Source organism: Larimichthys crocea, chromosome X, assembly GCF_000972845.2.
Source record: "Larimichthys crocea isolate SSNF chromosome X, L_crocea_2.0, whole genome shotgun sequence".
NCBI lineage: Eukaryota > Metazoa > Chordata > Actinopteri > Sciaenidae > Larimichthys > Larimichthys crocea.
The window spans coordinates 6,800,038-6,821,436 of NC_040020.1; the positions used below are offsets into that span (position 1 = coordinate 6,800,038).

General features: G+C 45.1%; 1 protein-coding gene across 2 annotated transcripts in view; it reads left to right on the forward strand.

Moving 5' to 3' along the window:
• Window positions 1–21,399, forward strand: part of zcchc7 (zinc finger, CCHC domain containing 7) — a 97,670-nt gene that overhangs the window by 59,717 nt on the left and 16,554 nt on the right. For both annotated transcript variants that reach the window (XM_027282684.1, XM_019275143.2), the window contains 3 exons: window positions 17,910–17,965; window positions 18,173–18,310; window positions 18,402–18,572. In XM_027282684.1, the coding sequence (XP_027138485.1) occupies window positions 17,910–17,965; window positions 18,173–18,310; window positions 18,402–18,572 (365 nt within the window). The remainder of the gene's footprint in view (window positions 1–17,909; window positions 17,966–18,172; window positions 18,311–18,401; window positions 18,573–21,399) is intronic.

A 21,399-nucleotide genomic window follows, 5' to 3' on the forward strand; every position in this document is an offset into this window, starting at 1 on the left:
GGGGTGGGTGGACAGGACGGACGGACGGACAGCGAGGCTGAGCAGACGGTAAAGGAGAGAGAGATGAGAGTGGGTAAGCTAAAGTGGATGAGACAGGCCTTGAAAAGGATCGGCCACGGTGTTGCTGTCGGTCAGAGCCGGTTTGTCTCCAGGCTCCAGATCTCAGAGCGGCTCTAACTTTGTCTGTTTGCAAACGCACACACACACGTCGACATCCAGCGGCGTTTGTCAGCCTGGCGTGTGTCGACCTTACACCTGACGTGGCTCCACACAAAAAAACACAAAGTTAACACAAGTTAAACGAAACCGACGTTCATCTTTCAGACTTCATGTCGGCCACATTTGAAGCTTTAAGTCGGTGCAGTTTGAATTTTGTGACAGCAAAAATTGTATACATTATTAATTAAAATAATCTGCAATGGTTGACTTCTCCTTCACACTCAGATTAATAAACCAACTCTTCGTCACTGCAGACGTTCTCTAATTTCAGCCGCGGCCGAGCGTCTTTTTCTTTCGTTTGCTGATACGAGTTTATTTATACCACGTTTATCAGCATCTGCGAGGGACGAGCCATCCTGTCTGAAAGTCGTCTTTGTCAAAATAATCTATGAAAATTTCTCTATTTTTTATTCTTGGAAACTTTGACTAAAAAACACCCACAGACATCTGCGGTTGCGGCTGCAGGTGCTCATTTGTATTAATGCGGCTGTTTGTTCTTCACACAGTAAGTAAAAGGGGGCATCATTTAAATACAATCTAGTAGAAAACATTTCGACTTAACCCACACACACACACACACACGCGCACACACTTCTGTGGACAGATGGCATTTAGATGTTTGAGTCGACCCTTTTTTGTTTATTAGGAGTCGTTTGATATTTTTGCGTCGTGGGAATGAGAGATTTCTTTTTGAGTGAAAGTGAAGGTGTGAAGCAAGCTTGGATGTTGTGTGTGTGTGTGTTGGAGTGTGAAGGTGTGTGTGTGTGTGTGTGTGTGCATGTGTGTGCCAGCCGGTGTTGGCCTCACCACGCCTGAGGTGAGCCCAATAACCGTGCCCTGGCCCACTGGAACGAAGTTTCACCATCTTTAGTTCCGAATAGAGAAAGAATGTGACGTTAAATGAAATAGTTTTTCAACACGGTGCCCGTGTGTGTGTGTGTGTGTGTGTGTGTGTGTGTGTGTGTGTGTGTGTGTGTGTGTGTGTGGAACTGTGGTTTGATTTTATTTATTTTTTTAAACGTCAGACTCACTGCAGAAGGTGTCAAAATGAATGTGAGGGTTTTTTTTTCTTGATAGCAAAAACATAAAACCTCCCGTTTTCAGTAACTGTAGCCTGGAGGAAGGTGTAATAAACCGGAGACCAGAGGGTCCCTACTGTAGTTTAATGTGTGTGTGTGTGTGTGTGGAGGACGGGGTGGGGCGGGTGGGGTTTGAATAGGGAATCCCTGCCTGTCTTTCTTTAACCTTTATTTAACCAGGATATCCCATTGAGAGCAAGAATCTCTTTTCTAAGGAGACCTGCAGCAGACATTGTGCCCTGAAGCTACAGGATGAGACATCTAGACGAACACACACACACACACACACACACACACACACACACACACACACACACACACACACACTCTCTCATGTATGATTAAATAAAACTTCCAAGCCTCCAACACCTTAATCCCACATTGTGTGTTCTGTTCAGGCGGGCCAGCGTGAGACTATAAGGAGTTTTATTTATTTATTTATTTATTTTTAAATGTCACGTTGTTAAAGTGCCATTCAGTTTTTTAAGTCTGATTCACTCCACCCTTCCTCTTCTTCCCCTCTCCCTCGTGTCACCGCCCGAGAAGGTCAGGAGGGAAAGGGGATGGAGATGAAGGTGGAGGAGGGAGAAAAAAAAATGTCAATTACAATTACCAATAATAATCATTATAATTAAGCAATCACTTAATAGGAAATCAAATTATTGTGGGGGGTGACAGAGGGACAGAGGGGGGCTCCCGTGGGACTGTATTAATTTCTGTTCTTTTATTTGGCCGAAGAACTTTCCTCTTATTGTCTTTCCTTTTTTTTTTGTAAGGGATGGGAGGGGTCGTCGAGAGGGCTTTATTAACTGGTAGCCTAGGGTGGTGATATTTTTTTTTTTGGAAGAGGGGTGGAGGGAGGGAGGGATGTGTATTAATATTAATACGATTTTTGGATGAGGAGCAGGAAGAAGAGCGGGCAGGGTGAGGTGTAAAAAAAAAAAAAAAAAGGCAGTCATGGATCCACAAAATCACCCCCTCGTCCGTCCATCCGTCCGTCCGTTAGCTCTTCTTCTGTGGGCATCGACGCCGGGCAGAGCTGTTTTTGGACTCAGAAGTTCAGTTGAACAGTCAACAGGATAAAGAGGGAGACTCTCAAACACACACACACACACACACACATTTAGGGTTAGTACACTTTGCTCCGGTATGCAAAGGGTTGCCTAATAATAGCTGGGCAATGTTTTTCACAAGGTCCCAGAGGATGACCGTGCGTGTGTGTGTGTGTGTGTGTGTGTGTGTGTGTGTGTGTGTGTGTGTGTGTGTGTGTGTGTGATTCTTGGCAGTGTACCACACACACACACACACACACACACAAGTGTGCCTGTTTAGCAGTTTCCTCTCCAGAGGCTCCTGGCAGTGTGTATGTGGCCATTCCAAGGCTTCTCCCCACGTCTCTTAATTAAGGCACTCGTCAGACAGAGACCAGCTGGGCCTGGTCTGGCCCGGCCTGGCACTCAACATATTTCAGTCAATCCTAACCCCTTCCCTTCCCTTCGTCCTCCTTCTCTTTCTCTTTCTGTCTCTCTCGCTCACTTTCCCTTTCGTCTCTTCCTTTTCCTCTTTGTCGTCTCTTCTTCTTTCACACGCCGTCCTTCCACGCGCTATATGTTTACGACGCGTTTAAGCGTTCAACCGCTTGACCTTTCCATCACACCTGTCTTCGATAAAGCGCTAATTAGGAGTCCCATTAGTATCCGAGAGCTCGCCAGTTAATAGACCCCCTTTTTAAATACCAGAGTTTAGGCACACGCTGAAGACTTAAAGCAGTCATCACGGGAGGCAAATGCCAGCTTAACAGAACGCTGGCGGACGATAGGGCTGTAAAATATCTGAAAAGGGTAATTCATCTTAAAAGAATCACGTAGATGGTGCTCGTACCTGATCGGACTTATCAGTATTGAGGCTCTTTTTTTTTTATTTTTAACTTTTTACTCACTTTTTCTAATTTAAGGATATTTTCAGCCGGTGCGTCGCTTGAAATCGAAATGAAAAAGTTCAAACGGAGGCCGTTCAGGAGGTTTTTACTGTCGTGATGTCGCTCCCTCGTCCACGTTCCCTTTAAAAACAGGCACTAAATGAGATTATGACACACCCGCCCACACATACACGCTGTAGAAACAGTTGAATATTTGAGAAAAGAAGATCCAAATACAATATTTCTAAATCGAGCCCAGGCTAAAGGTCTCCGAGGGTGTGTCGGAAATTTAACATCATCCTGTTACCATACCCGCACTCCACCTTTCTTCCCCTGAACCCTTCAGCTCCACCCCTCTCTCCATCCATCCATCCATCCCATCTCTTTATTCCTCCACTCCCATCCCCAACCATCCTTCCATACAACAAGACCAAGCCCTGGTTACGTGGCTGTTGCTATGCCGGGCTCGCAGGCAGGGTCTGGACTCTGTGTTATAGGCTTTCCTGTGCTAATCCAGCTCGTGTCAGGGATCTGTTAGAGAGGTCACACAGCTGTAACAGTGAACACGGCGTCCACGTTCTGCATATTCAGACTTCCAGCCGAGCGATGAGTTGATGTGTCTAAATGATTCTCAGTGGCGTGTTTCCTTTGTTGGAAAAATGGCCCCAGCATTCGTAAGACAGGTCGCACATCTGCGTACCCGGTTTCCAACGTTATGTGTCTGTGAGTGGAGTTTAAGTCTTTCCCCCACGTGCACGTGCTCCTGCGTGCACGCATGCCTGTGCATTAGCACACCTAGGCCGCCCCCTTTATCCGGGGGATTATGGTTAAATGGAATGCCGAGATTCTGGCGGGCGAGCGACCGATAAAGCCGAAGTCGGCGTTGGGAGAGAAAATTAATTATTGAGGATAAAATCAGAGCGGAGGAGAGATAGTTACCAACTCGTTGGGGAGTTTAGTCATTGATATTTCAGCGCAGGCTTCCACACAGCACGCAGAGTTCATCACACCTTTAATGTGAGGCTTGGTGTGTGTGTGTGTGTGTGTGTGCACCCACGAGCAGGGCTTTGCAAACTTTTAAAGGTTTGAGTTTGACGCTCATTACATACTGATTTAGCTTTTTTTTAACCCTCTTTGTGGATCAGCTGGGTCTCCTACAGCTCCTCTTATAGTGTCACATGATATCCTGCATGTTACCTCCATGTATCCTCTAACAGAATTAAAAAATATATAAAATCGTATTTGTTTTTCACGTGTGGCATTAGTTTGAAGAAGAGATAAGATTATAAACAGTCTTACCGTGATTAAATTTGAATTTCGACAAAGTCAAAAATCTGTTTCTGTGCGAGAAGCTTGTTTATAATTTCATTTGTTCCGTCCAACTGGTTGAAATAATCCTGCAGAGAATGCAGGTTGTTGAATTAAAACATATTAACTATCTAATAAAGAATATTATTAAAAGAGCCTAGATTTTAGAAGTACTATTTTTTAGCCTCGAAGGATTCAAACTAAAACACGATTTCTTTGATTTGATCCCAGACTTTCTGAACTAATATCACATATGGTAGAAATCTGAAAAAGATTTGTTTTTGGTACATAAGAAAAAAACTTGAGAGGAGTTTGGGATTTAAAATATGTGACTATACTCCAACAATGTGAACGATTTAAATAGCAAACCTCATAATACTGTTCTGGTTTAATATTCTCATTCAGAGCTGACAGACATTATTTTTGTCTAGTCAGATGTGTCTTTATCTTTTTGTTTAAATCATTTGTGTCACTCAGGAGCAACGAGATCTACTTTGACCAAACCTCGTCAGATTTATCTGCACTCTTTGAGTTTATAGCACAAATAGTGACAATTTAAAAACTACTCCAGCTTTTTGAAATTTGAAAAAGAAGCATTGACATGATTTTTATTTTTTTTTGTCAGTGTTACGAATCAGCTGCGAACAAATAACCGCCCCTGACCTTACAGGACTTTGTGTATCTAGACGGATTTGTGTTTGTGTGTGTGTGATTGTATAGCTGTGTGTGTGGGTGTGTGTGTGTGTGTGTGTGTGCGTGCGTGCAGGTGAGCGCATTTCTCTCCTCTGAGTGCAGACTGATCAATAGTAATTGGGTTGAGTGTCTCAGGCCTGTTTCTCTCCTTTGTACTGTGGGCCTTTTGTAGGCTGACACAGGGCCAGAAGAGAGAGAAAAAAGGGGGACGGGGTGGGGGGAGAAAGAAAAGGAAGAAAGAAAGAGGTGGGAGGGGGGGGACGGAGAGAAGATGGAGGATGTTTGCAAGTCGACGAGCATGACTGACTCCCTCAACCAAATCTCCGGATATTTATTCAGCATTACTCACTAATCTAAAAAAAATCTTCCTCCCTTTCTGTCTCTCCTCTTTTCTTTTCATTCACACTCCACACTGGAGGGATGAGATGTGTGTCAGTGTGTGTGTGTGTGTGTGTGTCAATGTGTGTGTGTGTGTGTGTGCAGGTTTCTACTGTAGGATCTTAAAGAGGCGTGATAAAAACGGATAACTTGTTAAGATGTATTAACGGGGGCTCCTCATCTCTTTCCCTTTACAAACACCAGCACCCTCCCGGAGTATCTCTCCTTCATCCTCCCTCCCTCGCCGTTCCGTCTCTTTTATGACTTCCATAAAGGCGATGTGTGTCGAGCGAGGCCGCGGCGAGCTCCAGCGGTATTAGCGGGGAGGCATTAGGCATAAACTCTAAGGTATATTAAAGCAACGGCCCTGTTGTTCATATAAACACGCCAATTCAATTTAGCCTGCCCCACGGGGAATGGGATTTCAGCAGCAGCTACCGAGAGCAGGAGGAGGGGAGGGGATGGAGGGATGGAAGGAAGGAAGGAAGGAAGGAGGGAGTGTGAGTGGCGGATGAGGTAAGACGAGAAAGAAGGAGGTGGGATGAAGGGATCTTTGGGCATCAGAGGGGGGAAGGTTCAGGCCAGAGATGTTGGAGATTGGCACATGGGAGTGGCACGGTGGCTAGATGCTGGAATTCATTATTACCGTTGCATTAACTACAATGACGTAAGAACCTGTGTGTTTGTCACACACACACACACACACACACACACACACACACACACACACACAGAAACACACACACACCCTGGCAGGCAGAGAGAGGCGCTGCCAGTGTCTGTGCAGCGTTGCACGCTTGGACAGAGCGCTATGTGGGAAACCCTACAGTTATATTATTCAATCCAAATTCAAATGGGCTTGTCAGGAAGGCTCCCGCTTTTTATTACCTGTCAGAAAAACCAAGGGATGGACGGAGCAGAGGGGAGCAAATTAAACGACAGTAAATAAGACCCCCTATCTCTCTCTCTCTCCCTCTTTCTTTCTTTCTCTCTCTGCCTACGCTGTATTTTGGAGACACACACACACATTTCCAGACTTTGACAGCGTGTTGTTGTTCGGCTCTATCTGTAGTTTACCTTCACCGGGTTTTATCTGTCAATCAGATGCAGGGAGAGGACCTAATTATTTTGTTCATCACTTCAATACAATCTGCAGCCCAGCGTCGGAGCCGAGAGCCGGGGCGTTTGATATTAAAGTGAAAAACTATTTATTTTGATTAATTTGAAGCATCGTTTGACGTCTTTAAACGAGGAATCATGAGAAATCAAAGAGAGAGGGGGGAAAAAAAAACCTGGAAGGGTGATGGGGGTGGCGGGTTCTTAAGGATGAGCTCTGAATGTGGAGGTGGGGGTAAAGGGTGGTGTTTCCTCCAATTACACACACACACACCCTGAACACCCAGAACAGCCTCCTCCCGTCTTGCCCCCTTCAGCCAGGCATAACCTCTGCCATCTGTCCACCCCCCCCTCTCCTTCCTCCTCCTTCCTTTTCACCCTTCTCCTCCTCCTCCTTTGCTCTTCCTCTTCTTCCTCCAGCCCCTCCACCTCCACCTCCTCTCTTCATTTAAGGCCATATTTCGCCACCTTCTCACTCTCTGATGGCATCTGGAGAATCAGAGTGAGAGCTACATCTGTCTGTGGCTGCTGTTTTCTCTCTACTCACATATTTTTATTATTATTATTCATATTTAGTCATGTGAAACGAAGGCGGAGTGACTCAGTATGACTGCATAGTTTCAACCCCATCATATGACCTCATGGTTTTTACTCACTATCTGTTATTGCCATTGTGTTTTTGGCCTTTAGACATCTGACTATTATTTATTTTTTACATATTTCAGCTTTGTCTCATCAGCATGAGGTCAGAGTTTCTCTTCACACACACACCACATATTTCCTGGAATCTGTTTCCTGCTGCTGTCTTATTATTTCATCACTTTTTTCCACACAGTATTGATCACATCGTCAGGCCTCTCTTTCTTCCCCCTCTTAATTATGATAATGTTGAATTGATTAATCAATGTGTCACATGACAGAACCTTCAGATAACCTCTTGATTATCAAGCAGAAACATTTTGGTGGTTTCAGCTTTTGCTAAATATGTTTTTTTGGGTTGGTGATTTTACAAAATAAGCTCCATTTCTTGCGTCTTTGGTCGTTTCCGATTGAAGATTTGCCTTTTTAAGAGAGTCGACAACATGAAACGAGGGGAGAGAGATCGAGAACGCCCCCTGCTGAACTCAAACTGCTTCATTGTCGTAAACCAAGAATATTTAGTCGTGTCCCTCGGTAATAACATTAGGTAATATTGCTTTATTCCCATTCCGTCCCAAATCTGCCGCCGCCTTCCCACCTCGCCAGGTGAAGGAGGGACAGCTGGATGCGTTTGAACGAAGCGATAAAAGAGCCATATTAGGAGCTCCACTTCTAATCCTCTATTGTTCTTTGTCTGTCCCCCGTCCCACAGAGGGGCCGCTCTAATTAAAGACTAATAATTGTATTGTTTTATAAAGCCTATAGAGACACAGATTCTGCTCTTCAATCATTCACTCGCTCCTCCAATGTACCCTGCCCAACGAGGGCTATCTCGACTGGATGAAGTCTGTAACCTACTGTGACTGACTGTGTGAGTGTGTGTGTGCACAGTAGGAGGAGGAAGGAAAAAGCCAAATCTAAATTAAAACTTTAAAGCACCATTATTTAATTACCCCAAAGGCTGTGGATTTGAAGGATTGAAGGGTGTGTGTGTGTGTGTGTGCTCATGCAAACGTTTGCTGCTGTCCAGGATTATTTCATTTTTTCAATTTGCCCTTTTCTCTTCAGTATATGTGTGTGTGTGTGTGTGTGTGTATGGGCATTCATGTGTGTGTTTGTATGTGCTTGTGACCACAGTCTAACCCCTTATTGGTTGCCCTCTCCTCCTGTTGCCCCTCCTTCACCTCTACCCTCCGCTCACACTCACACACACACACATGCGTGCATGCAGGCATGCTGAAGCGCCGGCAGATAAAAAGGCATTATGGTAAATTCCACTTAATGACAAATTTTTAATTTGGGGAACAGGGCCTGGTGAATGGAGCTTAATTACCGGGGCCAAAGATCCCTCAGAAAAATAACCCCCTCGACGTGCCCAACCTGCCCGATAATGGAGCGCTCCGCAAAACGCCTCAGATTAACTAACGCCGTTTATCTCCCCCCTCTCTCTCCCTCTCTCTCTCCCCTCTTCGTCTTTCTCTCGCTGTATAATAACAAAAATAACAATCACGAAAATTCTATCTGCCTCCCAGCCCCCCGTCAGCCCACTTCCCTCTCTCCTCCCGCCTTTTTCCGCCCACTGCCTGGCTGGCTGGCTCACTCCCGCAGGAGGAAATTCATCAAAATGAAATTGAGGTTGCAACTCACTGGTTTTATTAAAATATATTTGCCCCCTTACAGAAGCCGCCGCGTGTTGATGTGTTTGGTGTGTGTTTGGTTGTGTGTTTCGCCCAGCAGAAGACAAAAGGGGGAGCTCCCTGAATAATTTGGTCAGTTTTTTTTATTTTATCAGCGATATTTTTATGTGCCCGCGTGCACGAGTGTGACTTTAGCCATAAAATACAAAAACACTTGTTGACTCCCGTCATCGCACTGCGCTCAGTCAAAACTCCAGATTAAAACACAAGCTGCCATTGATTCAACGCTATAGAACCTTTTTGTCTCACGTGGGCGACTGTGCCCTGTAAAAAGTCTTAATTAACAGGTAGAAGGGTCAAACTTTAAATTAGAGAACATTTATTTTCTTTCTTTTTTTTTTTTAAGATTGTTTTTTTGGGCTTTTATGCCTTTAATAATAGGACAGCTGAAGATAGACAAGAAGCAGGGGGCAGAGAGAGGGGAAGTGACACGCAGTAAATGGCCGTCCAATGCGGGATTCGAACCGGGGCCAGCTGCAGTGAGGACTGTAGCCTCCACACACGGGGCGGCCGCATAACCCACTACGCTACCGACCGCCCCAAACATTTATTTTCTTTGTTTTTTGGCCTATAAAATGTCCCCAAACATTTATTTTCTTTGTTTTTTGGCCTATAAAATGTCAAAAAATTGCAAAAAATGTCGATCCTAATCTCCTAAAGCTCAGGCTTATGTTATCACATTACTTGTTTTGTTCAACCAACGCTCCAAATCCAAAGATATTTTATTTACGCTCACAACAGACAAAGAAAACCAGCAAGTCTTCACAATTTTAGAAGCTTAGAAACAAGATAATGTTTGACGGGTTTCACTGATTTGCCGATAATTCATTTATCAGCTAATATCTGCTTCAAATTACACTTCTGTCTAAATCAGCCTGGATTATATAAAACAACACGATCCAGATCATTTAGATTACAAGAAGAAGGTGCATATTAAAGTAATTCTGTAATTAAAATAAATATATTTCATTGAGCACAGTGCGGGTGTCACTTCTAGTATCTCTACAAAAGACAGATGTTCAAACTAATTGGTCTTGGCAGTTTCATCTCCTGATTGAAAGCCTCTCTCATTCCTTTTAAAACATCAATGCTCCGTTATGTAAATCACCCAAAAAAAAATCAGTTTCTATAAACTCCAGGTTAATTCCAGGTTTAAAGCTGTTAAAGTCGAACTCTGAGTCACTGATGTAATCTGTTACTGAGTCATCATTTGATCAATATGAAACCGTGAAACTGTCGTTTTTATTATCAGGGTAAAATCCCAACATCGTGTACTCAAAGTTTAACACACATGTTGTAGAAAACTGTAATTAAAAGTGAGTGATTATGTCACAGGCACAAACCGTCCAAGCATAAATAAAATCAAATTTCATCTTTTTTGAAACATAGACGCATGATTGGTGAGACCAGACGAACTGGTCATGAGTCAGGACTGTGTGATTATCAGCAGATAGATGGAGATAAATCCTGCGTTTGAATTGAAAATCTCTGCTAAATGGACAGCGGACGGATATTAAAAAGACACAATGACTACCTGTCAAGCTCACGTACGTGCACGGGCTCGGTTCTGGATAACTTGAACATGTTTCCGCCGTCCTCACACACACACACACACAAACAGACTCGCTCGCTCACTTTTCTTGGCCTTCTCTGGTCCCTGTTGTTGTGTACCCTGATTGGACCATGTGGTTGCCATGCGGTTGCCAGGCCGCGCCCCTGCTGTGTGGTAATTGGTGTCTGTGGTATTGCCGCGTGGCGACGGTGCTTTGACTGACAGGTTTGGCCACCTGCCCTGCCCCGGCTGCCAACATGGTGTGGAAGGGGGCGAGAGGAGGAAGGGAGGAGGTGGCACGGGGCTGGCAGGGGGTGAAGGCTCGGCTTGTCATGCACGGGGGTTGGAGGGGGAGGAGGGAGGGAGGGATAATCAGACGGGCTGCGATGAAATATGTGATGGCCGAACACGAGGCAGATTCAACAGGGACCAGGGTGATGGCATCTGCTCGTGTTTCGCCTTTTCACCAAGACGCAGTGGCAGAAATCTGTAAAAGAACTGATCATGACGCGTCTTTTCAGATCTCCTTTTTAAAGATATATAGTGTACGCCAGTCTGTTGTGTTCAGGGAAGATTGTTGGACTGTGATCAAGCTCGATTTCTAGAGAGCTTGGCCAGAAGGAGCTCTGCTGCCCAGCCAGATGTAGTCATGCCCGGCCTTGTGTAAAGCTTTGACTATGTTCGACTATTGACTACCACCAGGATGGTTCCTTTACTTGACATCTTTTATGCGATTCAAAGGTGGAGTGGAGTTTATTCCCTGTAGTTGCAGATCTACTCGCCCTCCTGTTGAAAGGCATGAAGGAGAAACTGCGGTGGCCGCGTAACTCCCGATCTGAAGCCAGTGTTTCGTTGGTCCGTTCCGGGCTACGTGGCGGTTCAACATCATGAAAGATGACCCGTTAGACCTGTTCAAAAAAACCTTTTTCTGTTATTTTAAAGCCAATTGCTCTGATTCCCATTCTCCAAGCTGTGGAATGACCAGATATCAAATTATTTTGGACCATGGGAATGCCTGCCTCATGGGCCATGAAGTTTCAATGTTTATTTTTGTCAAAAACGCCTGACATTTTGCCACATTTTGCCTCAAAACTTCACTACCATTAGCCATAGAGCATTATAAGAGGTACCACATGAAAGCTGACAAAATTTCCTATAAGGTGATACCCAATACATTAGTAATCTAGACAGTCATAGTTGTCTTTAAAGCAAAAATGTGTACATTTTAGGCGAATTTTGGAAGTGTCTGGTCAGACATCACATCACTAACCTCATACATGTAATGAATCAACAGGTCTAATGACCCGTGGTGTCTGTAGATGATAAAGGCTCATTCAGAAGTAACAAAAACATTCATATTTTGAGATGATTACCCCTAAATGTGGTAAACTGGGCTTCCTAAAGGTCCAGTGGGTCAGATTTAGGAGTCTGAACTGCGAGGTGCCACTAAATCCTGCACACACTGGATCTTTAATGTCAAATAAATAATATAAACTACAAACCTTTGTGCGTCCTTGCATTGCAACAACATACCTGATGTCCAGCAGGTCAATGTGTTGCATTATCCTGGTGAGGTCACATCAGCAATGGATGAAATGAACTCAAATCTGTCGGCACCAGTTGGGTTCAGTCTTAAATATGCAGGTACAGGCCCGGTTCTCGTCTCGGTTTCACTACACTTTAATACAGATTTGATTGACAGTTGCCTGGCAACATCAGCAAACAATGCCATCAGATTCTCATTCAGACGTTGCCAACGAGATGACGGCACAGAGCTGAAATCTCTCAGTTGACATGAAACTAAACTTTTGTAAGTTGTGCAGTAAATGTTTGACGCCTTTTAAGAAGTTCATGTCTGTATCGCCAAGCCTTTAAAAAAAGAGGCGTAGTGGACGTTGAACTAAAGTAAACTGAGTTTATCTACCTCGTTAAAATGAGGCTGAGAGTACCCAGCTCAGTATCTACACTGCACCATGTTTAAATGTATGTATCCATCTCATGAATGAAGCAGAGTGTCGGCTGGTGTTTTAGTTCACGCCGTGCATCCTGATCTCGCCGTCTGTCTAACAGAGAGATCAGTGGCAAAGAAAGGGCCAAAATTAAATCTGCAGCTTTTAATCTATAATCAGCCCGTACAGCTATTGATCTATTCCCTGCATGGCAAATATCTACACACACACACACACACACACACATGTATGTGTGTCTCTTTCTTCTTCTGCATATCTTCATCCTTTACCTGGACGCTCCTCACTGTCCTGTACTCTCCATACTGAGCTCAGCTCCTCTTTTGTTGTGTTGTAATGTGCTCCATGCTCCATACCCATGCACCTCCACTTCCTCCTCCTCCACCTCCTCCTCTCACTGTTCTTGTTGATCTCACTTGTTCTCCTTGCTCTCTTTGCTTATTGTGTCTTACACCCTCGGCCAGACTTTTCCGTCGCACAAAAGAGCCTCGGAAAAAAGCTACAGGGTTCGTGTGTGTGTGCGTCTGACTTAGCCAACCTTTTTGGTGTGTTTAACCTCGCAGAGGGCAAGGCTGTAGGGCAAGGGTGATGTCACAAAGGAAGCACTTTCTCGTACACACACACACACACACACACACACACACACACACACAGGCTGCACACTCCCGCCCACCCTCACCATTGTCATGTATAGTGTTGCTAATCCGGCCCTGTCGCTTCAGTATCAAACATAACCTCCATTTGGGGGGCAAGGCCTCTCTTTCACTCCCATTTTCTGTGTGTGTGTGTGTGTGTGTGTGTGTGTGTGTTAATGGGCCCGGGCAACAGTGTGGTACAATGGGGCGGGCTGGCTTGGGATGCCTGTTTAAGTGTCGGGACAGGGGCAAAGCAGGCCAGTCCAAGACTTTGATGTCGCCGGGACAGAGGAGGGAACAGCTTGTAGATGACACACACACACACACACACACACACACTGTAGGAAACTCGTTAATGGTTGAGGGTGACTGTCAGGACAGAAAGACGTGGCTGTGCGTGTGTTGACGTTCTCAGTCTCGTCCTTGGGTTATCAGACTCAAACCACCCTGCCTGGACCGTCGTCCCGCGAGGAGGACGCCGCTCATGGGTCGTCTTATATTCCCTTTTGTGTGTGTGTGTTAGTGTGTGTGTGTTAGTGTGTGTCACCCCAGGAGAGCCGGGTGTTCATGGTTCATTAGCCACACGTACACTTCTGCTCCGTTCTCACTGGTAGAAAGGACAGATTTGGAGCATTCACACACACCCCAAACACACACACACACACACACACATGCGATTTCTGTGTTTTGTTCTGTTCTGCCGGCTCTGATGAACTGGCCTCCTCCCCTCTCCTCCTCATCTTCTAGTAATCAGGCTACCTATGAGACAGACAGGTAGCATCTGTCGCCTCCTCTCCCCTGATCCTTCCCTCCCTCTCTTGTTCCGTCTCCCCCCTCTCTCTCTCTCTCTCTTCCACGCCATTGTGTCGAATCTCCCCCGACGACGGAGTGATGTGATAATGTACGAGTCGTCCCGGAGAATAAAAAGAAACCAGCAGAACTCTCTCGATTTTCTCTCTCTCTGTGTGTGTTGAAATGTGTGGAGACACCTCGCAGACCCTGATCTCGTGCCGAGGCGTCTCTTTTTAGGATCATCGGAGTCGCGGAGACGCCGTTAGATCGGTTGAAATTGTTGCAGTCAACATGGCGGAGGCCTCTCTCTCTCTTGAGTCTGTTCAGCTGCTCGGTGAAGCCGCTGCCATCTGCTTATTCGGCTCCAGACTCCTTCAGATCAGTTGGGCCACGATGAAGCCAGCGAGCGAGCGAGTGAGCAGCTCTGATGGTTTGGTTTTGAACAGGGCCTCAAGGTTGATTAGCATATTTTCACCCAGTGTACAGACAACAGCTCCCCCTCACACACACACACACACACACCTCCTCCTCCATCCTCTCTTCCACCACCACCACCCCCCCACCCATGTGTTTGATTCCTCGGCCGTGACAAAGAGCTTCACCCTTTATCCGTGTGTGTGTTGGTGAGATGGGGGGCCCTTAGATTAAGGGAAAGCTTCCTGCTCTTTATTTGGGGAGTCCCCCCGGGAGACGCTTTGGGAATGACTTTCGTTGAGTCACTAACGCCTACTCTCACATACACACACACTCAGACGCACTCAGACGCACTTCTCCGCACACACACACACACACACCTTTCACCCCTGCCCTTTTTTTTTTTTTTTTTTTCAAAGCTGCCCATTGATCGGCCGCTGTCTGTTGTGTAACACCGACTTACGCGAACACGGTCGCACACACACGTCACACAGAGGGCCCCCCAGTCTGTTCACACAGTAGGTGAGGTTCACCTCGATACACAAAGTCTAACGACACCAAACGCTGTGCGAACACACAGCGCGTTTCTAGTAGACGCTGCTGTTTGTTAAATTATATATTTACAGTGGTCCCTCGTTTATCACGGGGGATACGTTCTAAAAATAACCCGCAATAGACGAAATCCACAAAGTAATCAGCTTTATTTTTTACAGAAAAGGTGGTTAGGGGTTTTACGGCCTAACCACACACTTTTATACACTTTTCTCAGACAGGCATTAACATTTTCTCACATTTCTCTCTTATTTAAACTCTCAAAGTTCAAACTTTCGCAGATTTAACAAAAATAAGTACAATACTGTATTAGTAAATGAAACCAAAGATCGAAACCTGTTTTCAAGCCCAAACATTTTTAACAAATTGAATTTTAATGATCAGTCTACGAGGTTTGACACATTAAATTATTACCAGTAACTCGCGCGTATTTCACAGTTCCTCTGACGGTGCCTCTTTGTCCTGGCGCCGCATTTTGTACAGTACTCCCTTAGCCAATCAGGACGCCGACGCGTTCATACTGTACAGTACGCTGTAAAAGAAAGCATGCAAAATTACACTAAAAAAAATCCACGAAACAGCGAGACCGCGAAAGGTGAACCGCGTTATAGTGAGGGACAACTGTATCGCGTGAACCCTCGGGAAGATTCGCAGCCTCTGATGGAAGCTGATCAGGATAAACTAAACTCACCAACAACATTTTAACACATCCACCGTCACTGGAGGATTGTCACTAGTTTGTGATTCATGACTCCTTTAAATGGTCTTTGATGAGCGATGAAAGATTTGTTGATGAATTTTTGAGTCAATGCATAGAAAACGGAAACTTATCAAGCACAACTATAGTTCATCACGATCTATTTGAGCCTGTTACACAAAGATGTTGAAGAATGTTCTGCCCTAAAACAGCTGTACCAGTTTAAACTCTACTACTGTTACTACTAAAATGAGAGAACCATCCAAATAAAACATTACTATGACACCGTTCCTCTTAAAACAGGATCAACCCGTCTTTATAAAAGCCCTGCATGGTTGCTGCTACTTCCAGTTTATTTTAAATGACTTGAACATTTCAGGATTTACCGCTTCTCTCTGTTTCAGATCATTGTAAATCTTCAGTTTTTTTGCCAGCTGGTCAGACAAAACGAGACATTTTTAGATGTCGCCTCCAGCTCTGTAAATCTGTGGTGGACCCGTCGATTAATCAGTCATCGACGGATCAGTAGAAAAGAATAAGGAACATCATCTTTAGTTTCAGTCCTTAACAGAAGCTTTGAATGTTTGAGGATGGATCTTTTGTTGCCCTTTTTTTAAAGCAGCTTTTATCTTGTAGATGTTTCGATTAGTTACTTTGTATTTGATTTTACTGGATTACTACTAGATCTAGAGGTAAATGTGACTGCTTCAACTTGATACGAGAAAAAAGAAAACACAGTCACATGCTTATAAATTAAATTTTCTTTGAGATCAGTGCCATGCATTGTGTCTTTGTGGACTGATTGTGTGTGGATACTGATGTTACAGCCTAGCTTTCCGTTCAGAAATGACAAAAACAGGCTTGTACATGCTGCATGATCACTGCTGTGTGTATCTCTAAAATATATATGTTACACGAGCGCCTCCGATCCAAGCTAGACCCCCGTCTAAAGAATATTTAAAGTCATCAATCCAGAGTGGACGCTCGAATGATGTTGAAATCCTGTAAATCTGAATCGCAAGCTTCTGCTTTGATGACGACACAGGTGTGTGTGTGTGTGTGTGTGTGTGTGTGTGTGTGTGTGTGTGTGTGTGTGTGTGTGTGTGTGTGTGTGTTTGGAGGTGAAGGTCGTGGCAGAAAGAAGCCCCATCCAAACAGCAGCCATTTTAATTTGTTTGACAGGGAGGAGAGGTGATAACCTCCCTCTGCAACCGCACACACCCGGAGAGGAGAGAGGGGGGAAAGAGAGAGAGAGCGAAAGCAAAGGAAGGAGGGCTGAGCAGAATTGCGATAAGGGTCCAGATAGAGAGAGTCTGAGAAAGAAAGAGAGAGAGACTGTAATATTTGATTATGGCTCAAGGCTGCATGTTTGTCCAAAGGCTAAAGACTGTCAACCGGCTAATCGTGGGGGTCGATGCGTGGGCGTGTCTGTGTGTGTTTGTGAAAGCATGTGAGCCTCTGTGGGTCGTTGCTATCAGCACATAATTTATGCTGAGTACACGTACGTGTGTGTGTGTTCGTCTGTGTGTGTGTGTGTGTGTGTGTGTGTGTGTGTGTGTGTGTACGTTAAGATTTCTGGATGTCAGTTACACTTCTATGGGCCTGAGGAGAATACAGTGGTCTCCCTCAGGGCTCTGTTAGTGCCACTCTCATACAGATGTGCTGGGCTGCCACTGTGTCAGTTTCTGTGTGTGTGTGTGTGTGTGTGTGTGTGTGTGTGTGTGTGTGTGTCCTTCTCTTACAGGAAGCTAAACTTACTCCTCTGGGATTATAGCTCTTAATAGGGTTGGATATTGTCTAGAATTCTTCAGTTCTGGTTCTTATTGAATCCTGTCATGTTGTTGGAGTAAAAAAAAAAAAAAAGAGCAGCTGAAAGTAACTGTTAGCCACATATCTGAGTTTAGCTTTAGTTCCCATGAATTGACGTATGTGTAACCATATGATAGATAGATAGATAGATAGATAGATAGATAGATAGATGGATGCACAGCAGCATATTTCGGAGCAACATCCTCAATTCTTGTTAACAGAAAGAGTTCTCGATACCTAATTTGTTTGTGGTCGATGGGTATCAGTGTAAACATTTCCTGTTGCGTCTCGCCAAACATAAAAACAACAGAAAACTAACTATAATAATAACTAATAACTATAACATCTGCCTGTAAGACTGCGATCATACTCGAGTACTATTAAAAATAAGGTTCTGTACATTAGTAATTTAAAAAAAATGCTTTTTTTTTTTTGTCTTACCAGATGGAGGAGAAGAAGAAGGAAGGACCAGCTGGGTGGTTTCTGATAAGGACAAGGAGGTAGGTGGCAAAATATATATATTATAATTATGCACAGTGCAGATATTTGCTTTATTAGGACTGCTCCTATATACAGATTTAAGCCAGAGCACTGTGCTGGACGTGTTATAATATTTGACTCGTTAGATGGTGCTGCACATGCAAAATAGTGTTGTCCCGCCACCATTAAGGTGTAAACGATGCGGTGTGTGTGTGTGTGTTTTTCAGGCTCAGATCTACAACAAAGACAAGGGTGCCAGGATAACGGTGCAGCGGATGTCAAACAGATACTACACCGACAAGAGCGTCCAGTGTAGAAACTGCAACAGGCACGGACATCTCTCCAAGAACTGCCCAGAGCCCAAAGTCAGTTCCACTCAGTGCACAGCAACACGTCTCAGCTTATACACACTGATGAGTACAAGTACGTAAAACTCTGTGATGTGTGTGTCTGCAGAAGCTGTCGCCCTGCTTCCTTTGCGGCACCCCGGGCCACATGGTCAGTCACTGTCCATATAAGCACTGCAACAACTGCGGCCTGCCCGGGCACCTCTACGAGTCGTGCAGCGAGCGAGCGTACTGGCACAAACAGTGTCACCGCTGCAGCATGACGGGACACTTCTTTGACGTGAGTACACCATCCGGATTTATTAGTTTGGAATCAAATTAACATTTGAGTCCGACGACTGCACGTAGAAGTAAAGCCTGACTTAATTTCCACACAAAATGGCCAAAAGTATGTGGACACCCAATCATCAGAACCATATTCTCTGTATTCTTTGTCTGGGAAGACTTTCAGTGAGATTTTGGATCCTGATTGGGCTCTGATGTTTGGTGTTAAGCTTGGGGTCAGTCATAAGTGAGTAAGGTAGTCGGTTGTCGAGTCCCATTCCCAGAACGAACGCAACCTCTTGTGTGGTTCACTCTGAGCAACATTGTTTCCACTTATCTGACCTCCTGTGAATGTGACTCAACAATCATCGAGTCCAGTGTGACTGACCCAGTTCATCCCAAAGGTGTTGGGCAGGTTACGGTCAGCACCACAGGGCCAAAGACTGTATGAAACATGGATGTAGTCTCTGTGACGTCACCCATAGGCAGTCCAGCCTCTCAGTCCCCCTCCCCGCTAGTTCAGAAATGTGTATCGTGGACAGAGCTCAGGTAGGTTGAATGACACCTGGGTGCTCAACACCCACCTGTCAAATCAAAGCGTCCACGCTCTTAATCCTGCATAACTTTAAGCCTTAATATAATCTGAACAGGTGAGTTGTATATAAATTCACCCTCAGTACAGTTGTCATGAACGGGGAAATTAGCTACAGAGACCAAAACTGTTTTTTGTACCAGGCTGTAAACATTTTTATTATTGCTGTGAAGTTGGACATTTGAACATGGGGACTTATGGAGACTGACTCACTTCTGGAGCCAGCCTCAAGTGGACGCATTGACTTAATTTCACAGCCACGATGTCCAGTTCCTCAACACCAAACTCCAAAGTTTGAAGTAACCACGTAGAACAACCCGGAGACCAAAATGTCCACTTACCTTTGGCCATACGGTCTGTTTGACACAGTGCAACCAGAGACATAACGAAGCCACATATCAAACAAATATACTGCATGTGGTAAAATAAGGTAATGAAGTATTGCAGGAATAAATAAATGAATTCAGTTTCATGACACTGTATGAGCAAACATACAGATTGTGTGTGTGTGTGTGTGTGTGTGTGTGTAGGGCTTCAATGCTTATTGTAAACACGATGAAGCAGCATCCACCTTTATGACAGACGTGTACTGTATCCACCCCCTCCCCACCACACTCAGTAATAATGAGTGACCAGGGGTCAGCACACGCTGCTGTTCACATTAATTGATACACTTCAGCAATTACAGCTTAGTTATGTCTCTGCCATGCTGCATATTCCAGCTGTGGGCTCGTGTGTGTGTGTGTGTGTGTGTGTGTGTGTACGTTGGCACTGAAGGGTGAATCTAATGACCATCAATGACAATTATCCCACCACAACGTTCATTACCTTGCCCATTTACACTAATGCCATAGAATGGAAAACCCTGTGTGCTCTCTCTCTCTCTCTCTCTCTCTCTCTCTCTCTCTCTCTCTCTCTCTCTCTCTCTCTAACCCTCTCTCTCTCTCTGCCAGTCAGTCATGTACTGTGCTCTGTGTAATGGATGAGTAACCTGGTGAACACCAGAGGGAGAGGGGAGACCAGGACACACACACCGGCCATCTTTTCCTCTCTTTCTCACCCTCTCTCTCTCGTTCGTTCGTTCTTTCTTCCTCCGGATCTTCATCTCCTCCGTCGTCGTCGTCGTCTCTCTTTTGCATATCGTTTCTCTGACGGCAAACAAAAGGCTGCAAAGTTGCGTGCTATTCTAATTACCCCCCTTCTTTTTCCTGGAACGCTTAACTTTCTTTCTTTTCCCTCGCCCTCACACTCACAAATTATACCGTACGTGTTAGTGCGGAGTGTTTGAGAGAGAAAGAGAGTCAGGTCTCTGTCCCCTGGGCCTTTCTGTGTCTCTCATTAAAGACAGACGGTTGACGGAGCGCGAGTGTGTCGCTCGCCTCGCCTGTCGCCCTCGACAACAACACACTACCCCGGCGGTCTGGAGGGAGAGAGAGCAAAAAACGGGAGGGAGCGTGGGTGTGGTGGTGGTTGGTTGGCTGGTTGGCTGGTTGGTGGGTGGGTGGGGGGGTTTGTTGGAAGAAAAGAAAGCTGGATGAGAGGTGGAGGAGGATACAGCTATCGAAATTCACATTTGCCCACCTCCGTATTCAAATCTAAACAGCTCAGATTAAGCCAGAAAAAGTGGCGAGCGTTCTTCAGAGAGCTGCTTTTAAAGGTCAGGGGGTTTTAAACGAGCACTGTGGGCCAGACACTTTATTTTTTATTTTTTTTAAATGTGACAAAGAATTTGCATATCATGCAAATTTGTATAAGAACTTGTTTAGCGTATGCAAGAGAAAACTCAAACCTCCTTCGGAGAGCACGCTCAGATCTCCCTCTCCTCCTCTCTGTCTGTCTCTGCCTCCCTCACTCAGTAGGTGTGTAAGTAGATAAATCTTGTTGCCTGCGGCGACTGCGGCATTTTCAATTTCCCAGTGGGAAGTAGCGGCGGTTGGGAAAGGATGTCGGAACGCTTAAGGAACAGCGTGGCGAAGCCCCGGAGATAATGCTTTAGCCACACCGGGACAAAACGACTGACTGCCTTACTTACTGACTGTTTGACTGACTGCGGAGAGACACACGGAAGGGGAAACAGGGTGATAAAGGTTCAGAGAGAGGACGAACAGGCAATCAGACGACACCGTGGTCTGTTTTTCAGTTTCCTTTTGGCCCTCTCAGTCCTCTGTAGTCACCATCAGCGAATGTTTCATCCCTGTTGTGTCTTTAATAACCCACTCACAGCTAAACACACACTCCAATCAGCTTTTTT